Source organism: Oncorhynchus kisutch, linkage group LG14, assembly GCF_002021735.2.
Source record: "Oncorhynchus kisutch isolate 150728-3 linkage group LG14, Okis_V2, whole genome shotgun sequence".
Lineage (NCBI taxonomy): Eukaryota > Metazoa > Chordata > Actinopteri > Salmoniformes > Salmonidae > Oncorhynchus > Oncorhynchus kisutch.
This window is the reverse complement of record NC_034187.2, coordinates 67,558,270-67,583,351: the sequence shown is the minus strand read 5'-3', so window position 1 is coordinate 67,583,351 and position 25,082 is coordinate 67,558,270. Positions and strand designations below refer to the sequence as shown.

At 43.4% G+C, this 25,082-nt stretch overlaps 1 protein-coding gene across 1 annotated transcript in view; it reads right to left on the bottom strand.

Moving 5' to 3' along the window:
• Positions 1-9,056: 9,056 nt before the first annotated feature.
• Positions 9,057-25,082, bottom strand: part of myo1g (myosin IG) — a 61,403-nt gene continuing 45,377 nt past the window's right edge. The window contains exon 22 of the mRNA XM_031788811.1: positions 9,057-9,761. Coding sequence (XP_031644671.1) covers positions 9,599-9,761 — 163 coding nt within the window. The 3' untranslated portion in view covers positions 9,057-9,598. The remainder of the gene's footprint in view (positions 9,762-25,082) is intronic.

The following is a 25,082-nucleotide window of genomic DNA, read 5'->3' as shown; positions in this document are numbered from 1 at the left end:
AGGGAATAGGATGTAATCTGGGACACAGCGGTATTATATTCCCATTGACAAATCCTCCCCAACTGATTAACAAACTGTGGTGGGTTCTAATCTCTAAGTAGAGATAGAACCAGGTGCCAGATCCGTCCCGAATGGCACCCTATCACCTATTTAGTGCACTACTTTTGATCAAGGACCACATGGTTCTGGTCAAAATTAGTGCACTATATAGGGAATAGGGTGTCATGTGGGACGGATCCTTTTCAGTAATGGAATTTAATTGAACACCCCCTCTAGAGATAATGCATTAACAATGACCAATCCCAATAGATTAGTTTAGAACAAGACTTTGGATCCAATTAGTTGATAATACACTGAAGTACAATAGCCTAACTGTAACATCAACCAATGGGCCGGATTGCATCATCATCATCATCACAAAACAAACAGAACAGGATTTAGAAAATGCCTTCTTCAGACTTGTTGAGTATCTGGAGCATCAGCGTTTGTTGGTTTGATTACAGGCTCAAAATGGCCAGAAACAAAGAACTTTCTTCTGAAACTCATCAGTCTATTCTTGTTCTGAGAAATAAAGGCTATTCCATGCAAGAAATACCAAAGCTTTGTACTACTCCCCTCAAAGAACAGCGCAAACTGGCCCTAACCAGAATAGAAATAGGAGTGGGAGGCCAAAGTGCACAACTGAGCATGATTACAAGTATATTAGAGTGTCTAGTTTCAGAAAAAGACGCCTTACAAGTCCTCAACTGGCAGCTTCATTATATAGTGCATGCCAAACCCCAGTCTCAACGTCAACAGTGAAAGGACGACTCCGGGATGCTGGCCTGCTAGGCAGAGTTGCAAAGAAAATGCCATATCTCAGACTGGCCAATAAAGAGAAAAGATTAAGAAGGGCACTGGACAGAGGAATTCTGCCTAAAAGGCCAGCATCCCGGAGTCACCTCTTCACTGTTGACATTGAGACTGGTGTTTTGCAGGTACTATTTAATGAAGCTGCCAGTTGAGGACTTGTGAGGAATCTGTTTCTCAAACTAGACACTCCAATGTACTTGTCCTCTTGCTCAGTTGTGCACCGGGGCCTCCCACTCCTATTTCTATTCTGGTTAGAGTCAGTTTGCGCTGTTCTGTGAAGGGAGTAGTACACAGAGCTGTACCAGATCTTCAGTTTCTTGGCAATTTCTCACATAGAATACCCTTAATTCCTTAAAACAAGAATAGACTGATGAGTTCCAGAAGAAAGTTATTTGTTTCTGGCCATTTTGAGCCTGTAATCGAACCTACAAATGCTGATGCTCCAGATACTCAACTAGTCTAAGAAGGCCAGTTTTCAGCTGTGCTAACATACTTGCAAAAGGGTTTTCTAATTATCAATTAACCTTTTAAAATTATAAACTTGGATTAACTAACACAAAGTGCCATTGGAACACAGGAGTGATGGTCGCTGATAATGGGCCTCTGTACGGCTATGCAGATATTCCATAAAAATCTGCCATTTTCGGCTACAAAAGTAATTTACAACATCAACAATGTCTACACTGTACTTCTGATCAATTTGCTGTTATTTTAATGGACAAAACATGTGTGTTTTTTTCTCAAAAACAAGGACATTTCTAAGTGACCCCAAACTTTTGATAGGTAGCGTATGTCAACACTAACTTTCATGCAGCAGTAGTCTGCAGCTGTGTGTGTGTGTATGTGGTTTGGTAGCTAATTAACAAACAGAACAAGGGCTATGTTATCAGGAGTAAAGAGCAGGCCTGTCACAGATGGAAGCATGTGATTGGAGGTGCTATCATTGAGTCTAGCAACTGATAGGAGGAACTGTCACAGAGATGAGTGCCTGACCTTGGAAGCCATAAGTGATGATTGAGGTGATTGGAGGAGGAATTGTGGCTCTCTTTGTATAATGATTGGACCAACTGTCTTCAAACCTCATCCCATTGAAGTTTGAGTTTCCTCCATACAATGTAAAGTGCTTCGAGCATCTGAAAAAGCACTATATAAATCCAATCCAGTTGTTTGTTTCAAGCTTGAGCTCGGATAAACTGCCACAGGTACTGAATAAACTGTTGATGAAGGGCCACAATTCTAGGGTGGCAGGTAGCCTAGGGGTTTAGAGCATTGAGCCAGTAACTGAAAGGTCGCTGATTTGACTCCCTGAGCCGACTAGGTGAAAACTCTGACGATGTGCCCTTGAGCAAGGCACTTAACCCTACTCGCGCCTGTAAGTCGACACTGGATAAGAGTGTCTGCTAAATGACTATTGAGGTGTAGTGGAGCTGCAGCCTATAAAGTTCACTACTTTTGAGCAGAGCCCATAGGGTTCTTCATTCACCAGGGCCAATAGGACTCTCTATTCAACGTAGTGCACCATAGGGAATAGGGTTTCATTCAGGACACGTAGAATTGTACCTTATACCTCTACCTCATTCCTAACTGTAGAAGGCTGAAAGCATCCCAAATACCAAACTACATACAGAGGCAACAGTCAATCAATACCCAGTTAGAGTTATATACTGTACTCTAACCTTAAAACATTATACGGGAAAAGCTTGACTGTCCTATAGATCAATGATTAAGGGAAGTTACATAGACTTTTTGAATCAATGACCACTGTACGTGATAGCTACAGTAGCTGTATCTAAGCAAGTTTGTGATTGGTGTATGTATTAGTAAGAACAGATGTCTATCTCAGCAGGAGAGACTGTTATGTCCCAAATGGCACGCTATCTATTTAGTGCACTACTTTTGACCAGAGCCCTATAGGCTCTGGTCAAAACTAGTGCACTATATAAAGAGTAGGGTGCCATTTAGGACACCACCAATAGATTACCACAGAGAGTTGTCAAGTAATCTGTTTTGGCCAAAGAACACACAACTATCAGCGAGAGCTCTGTCTCACTCAGGTTGGCAAAGGATAAGACACTGTTCAAGATATGTTTTGAAATGATCCCGAAAAAAGTTTCTGAGAAAAAAGTTATGTTTTAACAACTTCATATTCATCCAGTCCAGTTTAGATGACATCTAAGTCAAGTGTTTTGGACCAAAATGGAACTAAACTAAAAATGAAACGTCCTCTCACTGTCAACTGCATTTATTTTCAGAAAACTTAACGTGTAAATATTTGTATGAAAATAACAAGATTCAACAACTGAGACATAAACTGAACAAGTTCCACAGACATGTGACTAACATAAATGGAATAATGTGTCCCTGAACAAAGGGGAGGTCAAAATCTAAAATAACAGTCAGTATCTAGTGTGGCCACCAGCTGCATTAAGTACTGCAGTGCATCTCCTCCTCGTGGATTGCACCAGATTTGCCAGTTCTTGCTGTGAGATGTTACCCCATTCTTCCACCAAGGGACCTGCGAGTTCCCGGACATTTCTGGAGGGATTGGCCCTAGCCCTCACGCTTCGATGCAACAGGTCTCAGGCATGCTCAATAGGATTGAGATCCGGGCTACTCGCTGGACATGTCAGAACACATTCCTGTGTTGCAGGAAGTCACACACAGAACGAGCAGTATGGCTGGTGGCATTGTCATGCTGGACGGTCATGTCAGGATGAGCCTGCAGGAAGGGCACCACATGAGGGAGGAGGATGTCTTCCCTCTAAAGCACAGCATTGAGATTGCCTGCAATGACAACAAGCTCAGTCTGATGATGCTGTGACACACTGCCCCAGACGATGACAGACCCTCTGGCTCCAAATCGATCCCGCTCCAGAGTACAGGCCTCTGTGTAACGCTCATTCATTCGACAATAAACGCGAATCTGACCATCACCCCTGGTGAGACAAAACCACACCTCGTCAGTGAAGAACGCTTTTTGCCAGTCCTGTCTGGCCCAGCGATGGTGGGTTTGTGCCCATAGGCGACGTTGTTGCCGGTGATGTTGGTGAGGACCTGCCTAACAACAGGCCTACAAGCTATCAGGCCAGCCTCTCTCAGCCTATTGCTGTTTTCATAACTGTAACCTTAATTGCCTACCATCTGTAAGCTGTTAATGTTTTAATGACCGTTCCACAGGTGCATGTTCATTAATTGTTTATGGTTCATTGAACAGGCATGGGAAACAGTGTTTAAACCCTTTACAATGAAGGTCTGTGAAGTTAGCTGCTGTAGCTGCCTACCTAATGTCAACTGGCAGCACCAGTAGAGCAACAATTAAAAATAGACACTAAAAGTAAAGTTCCTGGCGATCATAGCGATCTGACCACCCCTTCTGTCTGAACTTGGAATATTCCTTTTCGCGGGCTTTGGCCACTGACCTTCAACCAGGTTGTTCTGTTCTGCATTGTGTACTATTCTAATAATTAGAAGTTTGATGGAATAACCATTTTAACTCTACTACATCTGTGTCTTTCTTCGGGTTTTGTTTCATTAAATGTATTTTTTTTTCATCTGGGTGCTTGCGTCACCTACTAACACCCTGGTACTACCCGTAGCTCCCGTTCTCCTCTGTCCGAGAAAACACAGAGAGAAAGGTATATGTTGCAGATTACTCCTCTCTAGAAATAATGCTGTAGATATTGTTACAAGGGAGTGTGATACTATTGAAACATGTAACATTCAGAGTTTTATTGTTGTTATCAATATAGTTTACAGAGTGCTAAAAGTGCTGCGGTTGCTAGCTAGCATGCCTTTCTGTGATGCAGACGGTTAGCTGAGCTGCCGACTGGTGCTGGCGTTGTATTATGGGAGATGTAGTTTTGGCCCTACAGGTCTGAATGGGATAGAGGCAATTTCACGTTGTAACTTGTTTGTGTTGCCGTGTTTTTTTACATGAGTTGTTGTATTCTGGTACTGTCAACACTGAAAGCACCTAGCAATGTATTGGGGATGTGAGACAGGATATGTGTTTTACCTTTCTTCATGCTCCTGTGTAGAACAACTTGTCAGATGGTGCATTGGAGACTGATGTGTTCCTGTCCTGTCTTTTCACAATACTATTGCAGATCAACATAAAAGCCAAAAAGACAGCCTTGGTGTCGCTCTTCATTTCTTGGTTCTCCTGTGGTACATACCAAACCCGATACATAGAGAAGAGCCAAACAGTAAAAGCACAGCCCCCTTCATTATACACACATTGTGCCAACAACATAAAAGAGCCATTTCAGACTCCGAGGTATTAAGTGTTATCCAGACTAGCTGATTTAAGTTAGCAGGTTAAATAACACTCTGAGGAGAGAGGTGTCATGGGAGATATTAGGCACTGTGTCTGTGTTGCAGCCTTGATGCAGGCCTATCATCTCCTAATGTCACGGAAAGTGGAGAGAGTACTTGACATCTCAAGAGGCTCAGCTTGAAAGAACAGAAGAAAGTGAAGATTAAGGGAGAGAGGGGAAAGATAGAGAGGAATGCTTTTCCGGTTGTCCGGTAAGATGAGAGACATGCTCAGACACATGCAATCACAAAGAAATACATGCAACCACACAAGAGGAAGTTGACACTAACCACGTTTCTATCCAACCATTCCATGAGGATGAATTATCTGAAGCATGAAAAAAGTCACAACCAAGTTAAGCATGAAAACCGGTACAATTTTAGAAATGCTGACAGACAAGACAATTTGTTTGTTCAACCTGGTGTGATCTTTTTGTTTCTGTAAAATTAATTATGCGAGAAATGGCAGTGGAAATACAGTGCCTTGCGAATGTATTCACCCCCTTGGCATTTTTTCTATTTTGTTGCCTTACAACCTGGAATTAAAATAGATTTGGGGGAGGGTTGTATCTTCTGAATTACACAACATGCCTACTACTTTGAAGATACAAAATATGTTTTTTTGTGAAACAAACAAGAAATAGGACAAAAAAACAGAAAACAGAGAACAGAGCGTGCATAACTATTCACCCCCCCAAAGTCAATACTTTGTAGAGCCACCTTTTGCAGCAATAACAGCTGCAAATCTCTTTGGATATATCTCTATAAACTTGTCACATCTAGGCACTGGGATTTTTGCCCATTCTTCAAGGCAAAACTGCTCCAGCTCTTTCAAGTTGGATGGGTTCCTGCTGGGGTACAGAAACCTTTAAGTCATGCCACAGATTCTCAATTGAATTGAGGTCTGGGCATTGACTAGGCCATTCCAAAACTTTTAACTGTTTCCCCTTAAACCACTCAAGTGTTTCTTTAGCAGTATACTTAGGGTCATTGTCCTGCTGGAAGGTGAACCTCTGTCCCAGTCTCAAATCTCTCAAGAATTTTCCTGTATTTAGTACAATCCATTATTCCTTCAATTCTGACCAGTTTCCCAGTCCCTGCCGATGAAAAACATCCCCACAGCATGATGATGGCACCACCTTGCTTCACTGTGGGGATGGTATTTTCAGGGTGATGAGAGGTGTTGGGTTTGTGTCAGACATAGCATTTCCCTTGATGGCCAAGAAACTCAATTTTAGTCTCATCTGACCAGAGTACCTTCTTTCATATGTTTGGGAAGTCTCCCACATGCCTTTTGGTGAACACCAAATGTGTTTGCATATTTCTTTCTTTAAGAAATTGCTTTTTTCTGGCCACTCTTCCGTAAAGCCTAGCTCTGTGGAGTGTACTGCTTAAAGTGGTCCTATGGACAGATACTCCAATCTCCGCTGTAGAGCTTTGCAGCTCCTTCAGGGTTATCTTTAGACTCTTTGTTGCCTCTCTGATTAATGCCCTCGTTGCCTGGTCTGTGAATTTTGTGAATCTTGGTAGGTTTGTTGTGGTGCCATATTTGTTCTACTTTTTTAATAATGGATTTAATGGTACTCTGTGGGATGTTCAAAGTTTCAGATATTTTTTTATTACCCAACTCTGATCTGTACTTCTCCACAACTTTGTCCCTGACCTGTTTGGAGAGCTCCTTGGTCTTCATGGTGCCACTTGCTTGGTGGTGCCCCTTGCTTAGTGGTGTTGCAGACTCTGGGGCCTTTCAGAGCAGGTGTATATATACTGAAATCATGTGACAGATCATGTGACACTTAGATTGCACACAGGTGGACTATATTTAATTAATTATGTGACTTATGAAGGTAATTGGTTGCACCATATCTTATTTAGGGGCTTCATAGCAAAGGGGGTGAATACATACATACACGCACCACTTTTCAATGAAAATGTTTTTACCTAAGTCAGGGATTTCCTCATCGAATGATTCATTTTCAAAGTCAGATAGAGTCAGCATGGCACGATCGTCCACCATAAAGTAGTCCATCACAACTTTTTCCCACTGATCTTTGTCAATAGTGCCTGTTAATTTCAGGGCAGAAATATTGAGAGAAGTAGCAACACATTTTCAGTTCTTCATGATGTCTTTAAAAAAAAGCTGCAGTAGAAAGGATTATCTACACATACTGAGAAGCTCATGTTATAGACAGAAGCATGCTACATGGCAGACCAATCTGAACTCATCTCTCAGCATGTCCAGTCCATCCAATCATGGCTAGCAGGAAGGCTTCTGTATTTTTCCGTAACTAAACCAACTAGGATCGTAATTTAACAATTGTATTTGTATTTACAGATGGCATACAAGTTTGTTATTAAGGCACATGAAAGTTCACCTTTCAAAAGGCAGTTCTGCCAAAAACGCATTTAGAAAAAATATATATATAATCAAATGCCTGTCCTGTGAAGTAGTGACGTGTGACATTTTTTGAAACAGGTCTTGTGACAAAACCATCAGTAGAGTTGGAAATGCGATGGAAACTCATTTAACATTATAGGCAAAAGTGATTTTTATGTGCACTATGTCATCACGGCAAAAAGTATGCTTGATGGAAACACATCTCTGCTGGGAAGATGCTCATATTATTTATCGCAAATTGGATGGAAACCTAGCTATAGACACACACAAATTGACACACTGAAAAGGGAGATACATGCACACATAGTGGTGTGAAGAACTTAACTTAAGTCGTTTTTGGGGTATCTGTACTTTACTTTACGATCTATATTTTTGACAACGTTTACTCCACTACATTCCTAAAGAAAATAATGTACTCTTTACTCCGTACATTTTCCCTGACACCTAAAAGTACTCGTTACATTTAGAATGCTCAAGCTGGACAGAATTATGGCACCTATCAATATAGCACTTTGTCATCCCTACTGCCTCTGATCTGGCAGAATCACAAAACACAAATACTATGTTTGTAAATGATGTGTTGGAGTGTGTCCCTGTCTGTCTGTAATTAAAAATAATAAGAAAATCATACCGTCTAGTTTGCTCACTATAAGGAATATGATGTATAGCATTTACTTTTACTTTGTACTTTTACTCAAGTATGACGATTGGGTACTCTTTCGACCATTGTACTTAAGTACATTTAAAACCAGATACTTTTAGACTTTTACTCAATGTGTATTTTACTGGGTAACTTTCACTTTACATGAGTCATTTTCTGTTTTCGGTATCTTTACTTTAACTACAGTATGACATTTGAGTACTTTTTCTACCAATGTGCACACATACACTTGCGTGCGCACACACACACACACACACACACACACACACACACACACACACACACACACACACACACACACACACACACACACACACACACACACACACACACACACACACACACTTGTCAGAATGGATTAGAGAGAGACTGGGGGACTCACAACATGAGGGATGTCAGGAGAGGGGAGATGTCAGGGGAGGGGAGGATGGAGATAGAGGATGTCAGGGCATGGAGAAGAAAGCAGAGTCACACTGAGGCCAGGCCATCACTAAGCAGTACCATCAGGACAAAGTGGAGAGAGACACAGAAAGAGCGTGTGAGAGAGAGAGATGGGGGGGGGGGGGGGGCAGAGAGAGGAAGAGAGATGGAGGTAGAAAGGGAGAGAGGAAGACAGAGAAAGACTGATATGCTCTCAGTTACATTACAGTGTATAGGGTTGGTATCTCTAACCCAGAATAAGACTGTTCAATGGACTTAATCTGGGTCCAGAAAATTGGCCCATAATATAATAATATTAATAATATATCAAATGAAAATAAATAGTATGAATAATATGATATAAACATATTATATATACTTTTGTGGTAGAGTAAAAACATCTACACATACTGCGATAAAATACATTTTAATAAATATTTATTTGCTTTTTCATTGTTGCTATTAATCTCATGGTCTGCCCTTTCAAGGCAGTATGTTGAGATGATGCACTTTAAAGGAGTATTCCCATTTCTCAAAGGCAGTAAAATAGCTGTCTTCTCTGCTGAATATACAGTATAAAAACACTGTGTCTAAACTAAGTTAGTCTGAAAAAATGGATGTGAAATATTGCTATTCTTGTTTGCATTTCAATCTCTTGGCTATATATCTCTGTTAATTCCCTGAAAAGTGCAAAAACATGAAATCATATAAAAAATATGTTTTTAAAGTTAAATGTTATACCTGTGAGCATCTAAACCATACATAATATGACAAAAAACATCCAATGGCCAGTGTGAGTCCCTGCCATAATGAGTAGTTCCAACTCCAACCATCAGTGCATTGGTTTTACATTTTCAACCAATAAGATTGAAGCTCCTTTTCCAAGAACATGAAAATCAGCAGGCTTTGAGGTCCAGATTAGAATGTGCCTGGGGTAGCTGGTGGTGACTGTCTCAGTTGGAGGGGATCAGGAGGGTGAAACCGTCGCGGTTCTTACGGAAGTCTGCGTGGGCCTGGCCGGCCTTGGCCTCCAGGGTTACACTCTTGGGCTTGCCCCGCATGTACAGCTGGACGGCCGAGCAGCAAACCTTCACTGGTAGCGGGGCGTTCCTCACTCTGAAACACACACACGCACAAACACACGCACACACACTGACTGTTAACTCACTGATCATGATCTACAAAACAAGATAAAATATATTGTATCATCGGAAAGTATTCAGACCACATTACATTTTGCACGTTTTGTTACTTTACAGACATATTCTAAAATTGATTAAATAGTTTTTTTCCCTCATCAATCTACACACAATACCCCATAATGTTTATTTTTTTGAAATGTTAGCAAATTGGATATATCACATCTACATAAGTATTCAGACCCTTTACTCAGTACTTTGTTGAAGCACCTTTGGCAGCGATTACAACCTCAAGTCTTCTTGGGTATGACGCTACAAGCTTGGCACACCTGTATTTGGGGAGTTTCTCCCATTATTCTCTGCAGATCCTCTCAAGCTCTGTCAGGTTGGATGTGGAGCGTTGCTGCAAAGCTATTTTCAGGTCTCTCCAGAGATGTTCAATCGGGTTCAAGTCTGAGCTCTGGCTGGGCCACTCAAGGACATTCAGAGACTTGTCCCGAAGCCACACCTGTGTTGCTTTGGCTGTATGCTTTGGGTCGTTGTCCTGTTGGAAGGTGAACCTTCACCCCAGTGTATGGTCCTGAGTTCTCTGGAGCAGGTTTTCATGGATCACGGATCTCTCTTCATCACGGACCTCATCACCATGCTTCACCGTAGGGATGGTGCCAGGTTTCCTCCAAACGTGACGCTTGGCATTTAGGCCAAAGAGTGGTTTCATCAGACCAGAGAATCTTGTTTCTCATGGTCTGAGAGTCCTTTAGATGGCTTTTGGCAAACTCCAAGGGGGCCATTATGTGCCTTTCACTGAGTGGCTTCCGTCTGGCAACTCTACCATAAAGGCCTAATATACCTTCCAGACCAAAGGTATATTACACCTCTCATCAGCTCCCATATGACATGTTTTAATTGGTATTCCAACATGTCAATAAAGGACAGTAAACACAGCACCAATAGTGTGTCCATTAGTTATACTTAAGCAATAAAGCATGAGGGGGTGTGGTATATGGCCAATATACCACGGCTAAGGGCTGTTTGGGGCGGCAGGGTAGCCTAGTGGTTAGAGTGTTGGACTAGTAACCGGAAGGTCGCAAGTTCAAACCCCCGAGCTGACAAGGTACAAATCTGCCGTTCTGCCCCTGAAGAGGCAGTTAACCCACTGTTCCTAGGCCGTCATTGAAAATAAGAATTTGTTCTTAACTGACTTGCCTAGTTAAATAAAGGTAAAAAATAAATAATGCATGACGCAACGTAGAGTGCCTGGATACAGACTTTAGCCGTGGTATATTGGCTATATACAACAAACCCTTGAGGTGCTAGAGCAGTGAAAATAAATGTTCTCATACCTGTGGTATACAGTTTGATATACCACGGCTGTCAGCCAATCAGCATTCAGGGATCGAACTACCCAGTTTATAAAAGCTAATAGTCCTTATCTAATTGAAAACTCTACACTGCCTCTCAGAGGGGATCTGACTGACTGCCATCCTCTCCTCTCATCTATCTAGTATCCTGTGTGCAGGTGCTGTGGTGTCACACACCCTATCCTTGAGCTGACAGCTGCCAAGGGGAGGGGAGAGAGGGGGATGAGAGGGGGAGAGAGAGGGACAAGAGGGGGAAGAAGGGCTTTGGCCACTGCACAGTCAGCTGAAGATGATCTGTTCCGAAGGCCATACTACAGTCTCTGTTTCCATGCCAAATGGCACCCCATTTCCTACATAGTGCACCTTATGGCCCTGGTCAAATGTATTGCATTATATAGGGAATAGGGTGCCATTTGGGACACAGCCTCTGACTGACCAGGGGGATCCTCCAGCCTGGCTGCACTTCTGCACCACACTGACTCTCTAGTTAACACACAGGACCAGCACATGGCCAAATACACATGGCCAAATACCTTATCTATCTGTCTATGCTATGGGATTGGATGGGTGCACAGTGCATTGTTAAACTGCTCTATATCTCAGCTGGTTAAGGAGCTTCTTGTGTGTTATTCTTCTGGGAGCACAGGCTTTTTTGTGGGGGGGAAATGGTTTGAAAGAGCAGTACCTGCATTTATCACAGTATGAATTGATGATGCCACTCTCTCTAGTATAGCAGGAAAGTGTGCCTGTGTGTCTGCGTGTGCCTGTGTGTCTGCGTGTGCCTGTGTGTGTGTGTGTGTGTGTGTGTGTGTGTGTGTGTGTGTGTGTGTGTGTGTGTGTGTGTGTGTGTGTGTGTGTATGCCTGTGTGTGTGTGTATATTGTTATTGTATCTGAACCCTTATACAGTGCTTGGGTACTGTGCTAAAGCTTAATTCAAGGTTTCCTTCCAGTTCCAGCACCCTTGTTTCACAAAGCTGCATGGCGTCCATCAATAAGCCACTCTAACAGGTGTGACCCCAGACCCATAGTCCCCAGTGCCCAAAGTCAAGTAAACCCCAAACCCCTTCTTCCTCCCTCTTCCTCTTCCCTTCCTCCTCCTTCCACCCGTTTCCACCAGCTGTCCCCCTCCCAGAGACACACCCGCCCGGCCCTGCGACCCATTACCCCACTGACTTCCTAGCTTCCCTGTGTTTTGATGATTTGTGTGCAATACTGATTTCATCACAGATTGATTGACCAACTGTCCAGAGGAATGGCCCAGTGTAAACCGACACCAGGGTAAGGCTCTTTGAACTTCACACTAAGCCATGGGCTATGACAGAGAGATTTGACACTATGGCTGGTATAGAATGAGATGAGGGAACAGGCTGCCATTTCAGACACAGCCGAAGACAGGTCTACCTATCTATTTCTATGGCTGGGCTGTGGTACTGCAGTGTAGTAGAGGGGGAATCTACACGACATGACCAAAAGTATGTGGACACCTGCTGGTCGAACATCTCATTCCAAAATCATGGGAATTAATTTGGAGTTGGTCCCCCCTTTGCTGTTATAACAGTCTCCACTCTTCTGGGAGGGCATTCCACTAGATGTTGGAACATTGCTGCGGGGACTTGCTTCCATTCAGCCACAAGGTAATTAGTGAGGTCAGGCTCTGATGTTGGGCAAATAGGCCTGGCTCGCAGTCGGAGTTCCAATTCATCACATAGGTGTTCGATGGGGTTGAGGTCAGAGCTCTGTGCAGGCTAGTCAAGTTCTTCCACACCGATCTCACAAAAACATTTATGTATGGACCTTTGTGTATGGGGACATTGTCATGCTGAAACAAGAAAGGGCCTGCCCCAAACTGTTGCCACAAAGTTGGAAACACAGAATCATCTTGTATGTCATTGTATGCTGTAGTGTTAAGATTTTCCTTCACTGGAACTAAGGGGCCTAGCTGGACCATGAAAAACAGCCCCAGACCATTATTCCTCCTCCACCAAACTTTACAGTTGGCACTATGCATTGGGGCAGGTAGCATTCTCCTTGCATCCGCCAAACCCAGATTTGTCCGTCGGACTGCCAAATGGTGATTCATCACACGTTTCCACTGCTCCAGAGTCCCATGGCAGTGAGCTTTACACCACTCCAGTCGACGCTTGGCATTGTGATCTTAGGCTTGTGTGTGGCTGCTCGGCCATGGAAACCCATTTCATGAAGCTCCCGATGAACAGTTCTTGAGGTAGTTTGAAAGGCAGTTTGAAACTCTGTAGTGAGTGTTGCGGCTGAGGAGAAGCGATTTATACACGCTACACGCTTGGTCCGGTTCTGTGAGCTTGTGTGGTCTACCACTTCGCGGCTGAGCCATTGTTGCTCCTGGACATTTCCACTTCACAATAACAGCACTTACAGTTGACTGGGGCAGCTCTAGCAGGGCAGAAATTTTTACTTGTTGGAAAGGTGGCATCCTATGTTGGTGTCACTGAGCTCTTCAGTAAGGCCATTCTACTGCCAATGTTTGTCTATGGAGATTGCATGGCTATGTGATCGATTTTATACACCCGTCACTAACAGGTGTTGCTGAAATAGCCGAATCCACTAATTTGAAGGGCTATCCACATACTTTTGTATATATAGTGTATGTGTGAAGCCTAAAGGGCTTTCTCAATGAGATTTCTCAATGAGACAGACCTGGATTGCATCTGAAATAGCATACTATTCTCTTTATAGTGTACTACTTTTGACCAGGGACCCTATTTCCTATGTAGTGCACTATCCGCATAGAGCCCTGGTCAAAAGTAGTGCACTACGGCCTCCCGAGTGGTGCATTGGCAAAATCGATCACATAGCCATGCAATCTCCATAGACAAACATTGGCAGTAGAATGGCCTTACTGAAGAGCTCAGTGACACCAACATAGGATGCCACCTTTCCAACAAGTAAAAATTTCTGCCCTGCTAGAGCTGCCCCAGTCAACTGTAAGTGCTGTTATAAGGCACTCCATCGCAATGCTTGAGGTGTCACTACAGACCTGGGTTCAATCCCAGGCTGTGTCTTGCTTCAGAGGACCCATGGCTCTCAACGTTCACCTCTCCTGAGTCTGTACAGGGGTTGCAGTGATGGGATAAGACTGTAACTACAAATTGGATATCATGAAATAGGGGAGAAAAAGTACAACAAAAAAAACCATATACCCTTTGCACTACATAGGGAAAATGGTACCATTTCAGGCACAGGCCTGGTGTTTAGAACCTGGTTTGTCTCACTGCTCTGGTTCATAAACAGGGAGATGTGCCAATGAGGCCTCCTGATGCTGCACCCAAATTATTCATTCTCCTGGAAATGACCGCTGACAGAACTGGGGCGCAGCAGCAGCAGCAACTCCTGGGCTGTGTCCCAAATGGCACTCTATTCCCTATTTAGTGCATTACTTTTGACAAGAACCCATATGGCTCTGATCACTATGTAGGGAATAGGGTGCCATTTGGGAAGTAACCCTGCAGGTGCCTGAGGACCGCCTCCACACCTCCTTCCTTCTCCGCCTTTTCCTTCCTCCTATTCCTCCTTCCCCACCTCCCTCTCCTCATCCTCCCTCTTTCCCCTGTCATCTCCTCTATAGTGTTGGAGTGTAATAATCCGATGTGAATATATGCCTCCTGTGTCTCCATTATGAAGAATTATGAGACCATTTTGTGCTGGGCTGTGGCTGGGTGTATGTGCTGTAAGACATTGCCTCTGCTGTGCCTCCTGCCACACTCAGTTACTGTGTTAGTGCTGCTGCTAGACTGTGTGTGTGTGTGTGTGTGTGTGTGTGTGTGTGTGTGTGTGTGTGTGTGTGTGTGTGTGTGTGTGTGTGTGTGTGTGTGTGTGTGTGTGTGTGTGTGTGGCACCCGAGGTACCAGCACTAGATCCCATTGTGTAGAAATCAAATCATCAACACTGAGGCCTGTACAACGTCCCTGCCAGGAAATACGTGTCACTCCAAATAAAATATGTTTATGAAGGGGGAGTGTGTGTGTGTGTGTGTGTGTGTGTGTGTGTGTGTGTGTGTGTGTGTGTGTGTGTGTGTGTGTGTGTGTGTGTGTGTGTGTGTGTGTGTGTGTGTGTGTGTGTGTGTGTGTGTGTGTGTGTGTGTACACAAGCTGCCCAACCTAGGACATTATTATCAGTGGAACCCCAAAACCATATTACATAATCTCACTGACAGCCAAGAGACATCTACAGAAATCATAAAGTATTTCATGCCAAAGTATTTATATAACTAACCAGTGCAACTTTAATGAGCAAGTAGGCTGAGTAGGTAACTTAAATATAATTTAACAAAGTAGCACACGAGTATGACGCATCATAAAAAGCTATCTGCAGGGTCAACACTGTAGATTGGTCCCAGATCTGTTTGTGCAGTCTTGCCAAAGACAAGACAGCACAACGAGATCCAGGACAAAGCTAACAACGCTATGCTTTGAGAATAAAGTTACCATTCCTTTGTTTTACATATTCTCATACACCTTTTCCTGATTTCCAATGAAAGCAACACTGCCATCCACACTGACTCTCTGACTCACAATCTAGTAATCAATGGATCCCAAGCAGTTAGCTGCCTGTTCTGTGGAGGCTCAGTGCACATTCATAAAGTATCTGAGAGTAGGAGTGCTGATCTAGGATTGCGTCCCCCCCTGTCAATGTAATCTTATTCATTATGATATAAAAGGCAAAGCTGATCCTAGATCAGCATTTCCAACTCTGAGACACTGTATATATACACAGTGTCTGGCTGCAGCTGTGATGACTGCTTCTCCAAATAATACCACTGACCACAGAACAGCCCGATGATGATCACACTACCGGAGCCTGAAGACACAGCTTACTGCCAAGCGACACAATGGCTGTCTGGGGCTCACTGAGTCACTACGGCTGCTCTGGCACCCTATTCCCTTTATAGTGCATTGCTTTTGACCAGGACCCATAGGGTTCAGGTCAAAAGTAGTGCACTGCATAGGGAATAGCGGGCCATTAGGGACACAGAACACTACATGCATCCATGCTGCACACACAACTGTCTCTGTAATCACTGCTAGCCAGTGCTTTCTCTGTAACAGCATAAAGCCTACTTAGCACATAGCATCATCTCACTCATAGCACCTCAATAGCACTTGGTTTACCACTGTATCTGTTTGTGAAGATAACCATGGCATGTAGGCTGTTTATAGCAGTGTGTGCATGGGGTGTTAAAAGTATGCCCTAGATGAAGAAGTATGGTGCATTGTGTTTGAATGGTTGGAATAAGACTTTTTTAAATGTTACTTATCCCAAAGAAAGGTATGCTTTTCCTTAACCTTCTTTTAACTCACTAAACTAACATTCTCCCCTCATCCCTCTCTCCCTCCCTTGACTCTCTTCTCTTATCCCTGCCTCCCTCTCTCCATTCACTCACTCTCCCCTCATCCCTCTCTCCCTCCATCCATCCAGGCAGGTATAATTGGCCCTGAGGAGGGGATCAGAGAGGACATCTGTTGGTCAACAGGGTGAAAGAGAGAAAGAGTGAAAGAAAGAGAGGAAACTAACTGTGGAGGGGTCAGGCCCTCTACCGAGCCAGCTACAGTATCCCACCAGGAGAGACATTGATGGAGAAAGTGATAGAAGAGGAAATAAAGGAGTCATTTTAAGAAGGATAAAGAGGACATGGATGGACAGTTTCTGGAGAGGAATAGACGTCTCTCCCCTGAGCATTCAAAAGACGAATGATGGTAGTTTACCGGACTACTAAAGACTCAGACTGCTCCTCAGATCATCATGTACTTATGATGTACGGTACCAGTCAAAAGTTTGGACACACCTACTCATTCCAGGGTTTTTCTTTATTTGTACTATTTTCTACATTGTAGAATAATAGTGAAGACATGAAAACTATGAAATGACACATATGGAATCCTGTAGTAACAAAAAAACTTTAACAAATCAAAATATATTGTAGATTCTTCAAAGTAGCCACCCTTTGCCTTGATGACAGCTTTGCACACTCTTGGCATTCTCTCAACCATCTTCATGAGGTAGTCACCTGGAATGCATTTCAATTAACAGGTGTGCCTTGTTAAAAGTTAATCTGTGGAATTGTTTTCCTTAATGCGTTTGAGCCAATCAGTTCTGTTGTGACAAGGTAGGGGTGGTATACAGAAGATAGCCCTATTTGGTAAAAACCAAGTCCATATTCTGGCAAGAACAGCTCAAATAAGCAAAGCGAAATTATTACTTTACTTCAACAAATGAAGGTCAGTCAATGTGGAAAATTTCAAGAACTTTGAAAGTGTCTTCAAGTACCATCGCAAAAATCATCAAGTACTATGATGAAACTGGCTCTCATGAGGACTGCCACAGGAAGTGAAGACCCAGAGTTACCTCTGCTGCAGAGGATAAGTTCATTACAGTTACCAGCCTCAGAAATTGCAGCCAAAATAAATGCTTCACAGAGTTCAAGTAACAGACACATCTCAACATCAACTGTTCAGATGAGACTGTGTGAATCAGGCCTTCATGGTTGAATTGCTGCAAAGAAACCACTACTAAAGGACACCAATAATAAGAAGAGACTTGCTCGGGCCAAGAAACACGAGGAATGTACATTAGACCAGTGGAAATCTGTCTATTGGTCTGATGCGTCCAAATTCAAGATTTTTGTCTCCAACCGTTGTGTCTTTGTGAGACGCAGAGTAGGTAAAAGAATTATCTCCCCACATGTGGTTCCCACTGTGAAGCATGGAGGAGGGGTGATGGTGTGGGGGTAATTTGCTGGTGACACAACTCCAGGCTGGGTAAGTGCTATTTGAACAAGAAGGGGAGTGAAGGAGGGCTGCATCAGATGACCTGGCCTCCACAATCACCTGACCTCAACCCAATTGAGATGGTTTGGAATGAGTTGGACCGCAGAGTGAAGGAAAAACACCCAACAAGGGCTCAGCATATGTGTGAGCTCCTTTAAGACTGTTGGAAAAGCACTCCAGGTGAAGCTAGCTGAGAGACTGCCAAGAGTATGCAAAGCTGTCATCAAGGCAAAGGGTGGCTAATTTGAAGAATTTCAAATATAAACTATGTTTAGATTTGTTTAACACTTTTTTTTGTTACTACATGATTCCATGTGTTATTTAATAGTTTTGATATCTTCACTATTATTCTAAAATGTAGAAAATACTTTTAAAAAATGTGAAAAACCCTTGAATGAGTAGGTGTGTCCAAACTTTTGACTAGTACTGTATATTTATCTCATGGTACTGGAACTTCAGGTAACTGTCAAAATAAACACTTGAGAAAATGAGGGATACAAAGTATATTGAAAGCAGGTGCTTCCATACAGGTGTGGTTCCTGAGTTAATTAAGAAATTAACATCCCATAATGCTTAGGTTCATGTATAAAAATGCCCATTTTCCCATTATCTATGCCTAGGTGCATTGAATATGTTCTGGCGGCTCGTGGTGGCCCAACACCCTACTAAGACACCTTATGTAAGTGTTTTTTAAATTTATTTAGCAGTATTCAGCACCTTCATTTGGAGTATGGGCTCGTGGTAATGGTTGGAGTGGAATGGTATCAAATACATGAAAAACATGGTTTCCAGGTGTTTGATGCCATTCCATTTGCTCCATTCAAGACATTATTATGAGCCGTCCTCCCCTCTGCAGCCTCCACTGCTGTACAATATACTTGCTCTTCAGAGATTCACTTCCACTGGTGAGAAACATGCTCACTGTGTAGACTAGAACATATTTAACACTCAGAGGTACAGCATCTAATTCACACTACTCAACCACAGTGGTAAAACAACTTATTCACACTACTCTACCACAGTGGTAAAACAACTTATTCACACTACTCAACCACAGTGGTAAAACAACTTATTCACACTGTGGTACCTCAGTCACAGTCTGCGTCCTAATTGGTACCTTATTTCCTATATGCCTAACTTCCCTATATATAGTGCCCAATGTATTCCCTTTATAGTGCCCAATAGGTAGTGCACTGCACTAGGAAGGTAATAGGGTACCATTTGGGATGCAGCAGAGAGCTCTGACACAATCTCAACTCCTGTTGAGTAAATCCCCATTCAATCCCCACAGCCCTAAATGAGCACTTCCTCCTCAGCTGCCTGGCAACAATCCCTGGGCAACAGCAGCATCTGCGTCCTGTACAGAGGGGGTGGGGACAGGAGGAAGAGGAGGCTATTTGGGTCTATGGGTGCTAGGCTGGGCAGAGGATGGGCGGGGGGCTTGTTTAAATATGGATGGCCATTCGCCAGACTACTTAACAACCAACTGCACACTGATTGAGCACTGTCATCATCATCATCATCATCCTCACCATCATCACCATATGCCCATCTCAACCAGCTGCCACCTTAACCTATTCCCATATACTCTAATATGTACTAATATGTTCTAACATATACTAATATGTAGGGATGTACAGCAAAAAAACATGGACTCAAATCAAGTGGTCTGGGTAGGGCATGGGCAGGGGAGCTTGTTTTGACATTAAGGACCAGACTGCCTTGATTTAGCATTGTCGTCATTGTGATCAACATCACCATCACCACCAACACAGGACCATCTCAGCCAGCTGCCCCCTGCATCTTAAGGCTCTTAAGGTATTCTGTGAGAAAAACAATGACTCACGGAATGCATCCCAAATGGCACCCAAAAGTAGTGCACTGTTTAGGGAATAGGATGCCATTTGGTATACAATCACATAGGATACAGCACAAACATGAACATGGACTCAAATGAATAGAGCGAATATGACCCTTAATCTACACTCATTATGTATACACTCTTAGAAAGAAAGGTGCTATCTACAACCTAAAATGGTTTTTCGGCTGTCCATATTGGAGAACCCATTAAAGAACCCTTTTGGTTCCAGGTAGAACCCCATTGTGAAGAACCCTTTCCCCAGAGGGTTCTACATGGAACCTAAAATAAATCTCCATGGAACCAAAAAGTGTTATCCTATGGGGACAGCAGAAGAACCCTTTTGGAACCCTTTTTTCTAAGTGTATGTTTATACCTAAGTGCTGCTACCAGGTATATTGGAGGATGTATTCTGAGGAGAAAACCAATGAATGACATAGGCAAAAACAGCAGGGTAGCCTAGTGGTTAGAGCGTTGGACTAGTAACCGGAAGGTTTCAAGTTCAAACCCCCGAGCTGACAGGGTACAAATCTGTCGTTCTGCCCCTGAACAGGCAGTTAACCCACTGTTCCTAGGCCGTCATTGAAAATAAGAATTTGTTCTTAACTGACTTGCCTCGTAAAATAAAAAAAATTAAAACACATGTCGTGTGAGCATGGATTCAAATGATTTGAGCAAATATGATTCTTAACCTAAGTTTATATAATCTAATATGTACTAATATAGACCGAACAAAAATAGAAACGCAACATGTAAAGTGTTGGTCCCATTTTTCATGAGCTGACAAAAACAAATCCCAGAAATGTTCCATACGCACAAAATGATTATTTCTCTCAAATTGCGTGCACACATTTGTCTACAACCCTGTTAGTAAACACATGTTGCATTTATATTTTTATTCAGTATACTGTATGTATGGCAGAAACACCACATGTTTAGTGATCAAGGACTCAAATGAATTGAAGGAATAGAACCCTTAGCCTACGTTCATCTAGTGTAATATGTGTACGTTTATACCTATTAGGTTTGCTGCTACCAGGTACATTGGAGGATGTATTCTAAGGAAAAAAACAACTCACTCATGAAGAGCAGAAACACCATGTTGTGCAATCATGGATTGAAATTAATTGAAGGAATATGACCTTTAACCTATGTTCATAATAATATAACATATGCCACATAGCAGAAGCTTTTATCCAAAGCAACTCACAGTCATGTGTGCATTCATTTTCCAATTGGGTGGCCCCGGTGGAATTGAACCAACGACCATTAGCATTGCAAGCACCATTCTCGACCGAATGAACCACACTGTTTAACGCATATTGACACCACTTAGGTTTTCTGCTACATGGTCTGTTGAACTAGAAACGTGCGTCATACCACAGTGAGTAATAGCATTAGCTAAAATCATTTTCTTGGAAACGATTAATGGACTCCTGGACTCCATAGGACACACACACACACATCTCGGAGTTAGGAGCAAAAGCATCCTACCTCACTACCTAAGTCAATCAAAGAGAGAAGGAACATAGAGAGTGTCTCACCACCACCCATATTGATTATCTACAGGAGGCGGGGATTGAATGATTATCTATAATAGGGGGGGCAGTTAAACAACGTAACACCCCAGGAGGGAATTTATGCAACAGACTTTTCATATTGGGACATTGGTTCCTGCTGATTGTAGCCTACGGTGCACTATTGTACTAATATTGTTTAGAGGTGAGAAGCTATACTGTAGCTGCTCTGATTATAGTTATCAGTGTCTCTGTCTGCTGCTGGGTCAGAGACACAACAGGAAACAAACAATTAACACTGTCAGAACACATACATTAATGTATGATCTTGTGCACACATGCACACACACAGATGCATAAAATAAATATTTTGCTTTTGATGACAGCCTCCGCTGCCCTGCCTCTTTATCGGAAGGGTCATGCAGTACACACAAATCAAATCAAATTGTATTGGTCACATGTGCTGAATAGAACAGGTGCAGACCTGACAGTGAAATGCTTACTTACGAGCCCCTAACCAACAATGCAGACAAAAAAATATGGATAAGAATAAGAGGTAAAAGTAACAAGTAATTAAAGAGCAGCAGTGAAATAGCAATAGCGAGACTATATACAGTGGGGTACCGATATAGCGTCAATGTGCGGGGCATCGGTTATTTGAGGTAGTATGTACATGTAGGTAGAGTTATTAAAGTGACTATGCATAGATGACAACAGAGAGTAGCAGTGGTGTAAAGAGGGGGTGGGGGGGCACTGCAAATTGTCTGGGTAACCATTTGACTGGATGTTCAGGAGTCTTTTGGCTTGGGGGTAGAAGCTGTTTAGAAACCTCTTGGACCTAGGCTTGGCGCTCCGGTACCACTTGCCATGCAGTAGCAGAGAGAACAGTCTATGACTAGAGTGGCTGGAGTCTTTGACAATTTGTAGGGCCTTCCTCTGACATCGCCTGGTAGAGAGGTCCTGGATGGCAGGAAGCTTGGCCCCAGTGACGTACTGGGACGTTCGCACTACCCTCTGTAGTGTTTGCGGTCGGAGGCTGAGCGGTTGCCATACCAGGCAGTGATGCAACCATGCTCTCGATGGTGCAGCTGGAGAACCTTTTGAGGATCTGAGGACCCATGACAAATCTTTTCAGTCTCCTGAGGGGGAATAGGGTTTGTCGTGCCCTCTTCACGACTGTTCTGGTGAGCTTGGACCATGTGAGTTTGTTTGTGATGTGGACACCAAGGAACTTGAAGCTCTCAACCTGCTCCACTACAGCCCCGTCGATGAGAATGGGGGCATGCTCGTTCCTCTTTTTCCTGTAGTCCACAATCATCTCCTTTGTCTTGATCACATTGAGGGAGAGGTTGTTGTCCTGGCACCACACGGTCGGATCTCTGACCTCCTACCACTGTTGTGTCATCGACAAATTGAATGATGGTGTTGGAGTAGTGCCTGGCCGTGCAGTCATGATTGAACAGGGGTTACAGGAGGGGGCTGAGCACGTACCCCTGAGGGGCCCCTGTGTTGAGCATCAGCGTGGCGGATGTGTTGTTACCTACCCTTACCACCTGGGGGCGGCCCATCAGGAAGTCCAGGATCCAGTTGCAGAGGGAGGTGTTTAGTCCCAGGGTCCTTAGCTTATTTATGAGCTTTGAGGGCACTATGGTGTTGAAAGCTGAGCTGTAGTCACTGAATAGCATTCTCACATAGGTGTTCCTTTTGTCCAGGTGGGAAAGGGCAGTGTAGAGTGCAAAGGAGATTGCATCATCTGTGGATCTGTTGGGGTGGTATGCAAACTGGAGTGGGTCTAGGGTTTCTGGGATAATGGTGTTGATGTGAGCCATGGCCAGCCTTTCAAAGCACTTCATGGCTACACACGTAAGTGCTATGGGTCGGAAATAGTTTAGGCCGGTTACCTTAGTGTTCTTGGGCACAGGGACAATGGTGGTCTGCTTAAAACATGTCAGTATTACAGACTCGGACAGTGAGAGGTTGAAAATGTCAGTGAAGACACTTGCAAGTTGGTCAGTGCATGCTCGCAGTACACGTTCTGGTAATTCATCTGGCCCTGCAGCCTTGTGAATGTTGACCTGTTTAAAGGTCTTACTCACATCGGCTGTGGAGAGCGTGATCACACAGTCTTCCGGAACAGCTGGTGCTCTCATGCATGTTTCAGTGTTATTTGCCTCGAAGCGAGAATAGAAGTAGTTTAATTCATCTGGTAGGCTCGTGTCACTGGGCAGCTCTCTGCTGTGCTCCCCTTTGTAGTCTGTAGTGGTTTGCAAGCCCTGCCACACCCAAAAGAGCGTCAAAGCCGGTGTAGTACAATTAGATCCGGTTTGGGTATGTACTTATGGTCACTGTGGGGATGACGTCATCGATGCACTTATTGATGAAGCCAATGACTGATGTGGTGTACTCCTCAATGCCATCGGAGGAATCCCAGAATATATTCCAATCTGTGCATGCAAAACAGTCCAGTAGTTTAGCATCTGCTTCCTCTTACCACTTTTTTATTGATCTAGTCACTGGTGATTCACGCTTTAATTTTTTCTTGTAAACAGGAATCAGGATGATAGAATTAGGGTCAGCTTTACCAAATGGAGGGCAAAGGAGAGCTTTGTATACGTTTTCTTGTTTGCTTATGGCGGAATACAGCTCATTCAATGATGTCTTAGTGCCATCCTCTGACTGTGGTGGTATGTAAATAGCTACAAAGAATACAGATGAAAACTCTCTCAGTAGGTAGTGTGGTCTACAGCTTATCATGAGATACTCTACCTCAGGCGAGCAATAGCGCAAGACTTCCTTAGATATCGTGCACCAGCTGTTGTTTACAAAAATACATAGACTGCCACCCCTTCTCTTACCAGAAGCCGCTGTTCTATCTTGCCGGTACATCGTGTAACCAGCCAGCTGTGTGTTGATGTTGTCATCGTTCAGCCATGACTCCGTGAAGCATAAGATGTTACAGTTTTTAATGTCCCGTTGGTAGTTTAATCTTCCGCGTAACTCAGCGATTTTATTGTCCAAAGATAGTATGTTTGCTAGCCGAATGGAGGGAAGTGGGGGTTTATTCGACCGCCTCCGAATTCTCAGAAGGCAGCCTGATCTTCGGCCCCTCTTTCCCTTCACGCAGATCACGGGGATCAGGGCCTGTTCCCGTGGAAGCAGTGTATCTTTCGCATTGGGCTCGTCAGAGTCGTGAAAGGAAAAAGAGGATTCTGCTAGTCCATGGTGAGTAATCGCAGTCCTGATGTCTAGATGTTATTTTCGGTCATAAAAGACAGTAGCGGCAGCATTATGTACAAAATAAGTAACAACGTAAATAAACGAACAAAAAACACAATCGTCTGGGGGCACGAAAACGTCTCTGGCGCCATCTTACAACCCCCTCCATCTTAAGATATAACTAAGTCCATAATTCAAATTAATCTATAATAATAGTTAGAAAACTAACTGACTATCAATCTGTCACAATTGTGTTTCATCATGGTATTTCAGTTGATGATTCCCAAACAAAGCATCCACAAAGAGCTATTTTGATGCTGCACTGCTCTCAGTTTCATGGGTTAATAGCTGACTCTATAAATGTAGTAGATTGTGCCGCCGTCCCAAATGGCACCATATTCCCTACAAAGTGCCTATGGGTCCAGGTCAAAAGTAGTGCACTATATAGGAAATAGGGTGCCATTTGTAAAGCAGGCCGTGAGATAGAGGCCTCTGTTGTCAAACAGAAAGCTTACCAGGAATGAACAGGGCCATGGTAGCTTTCT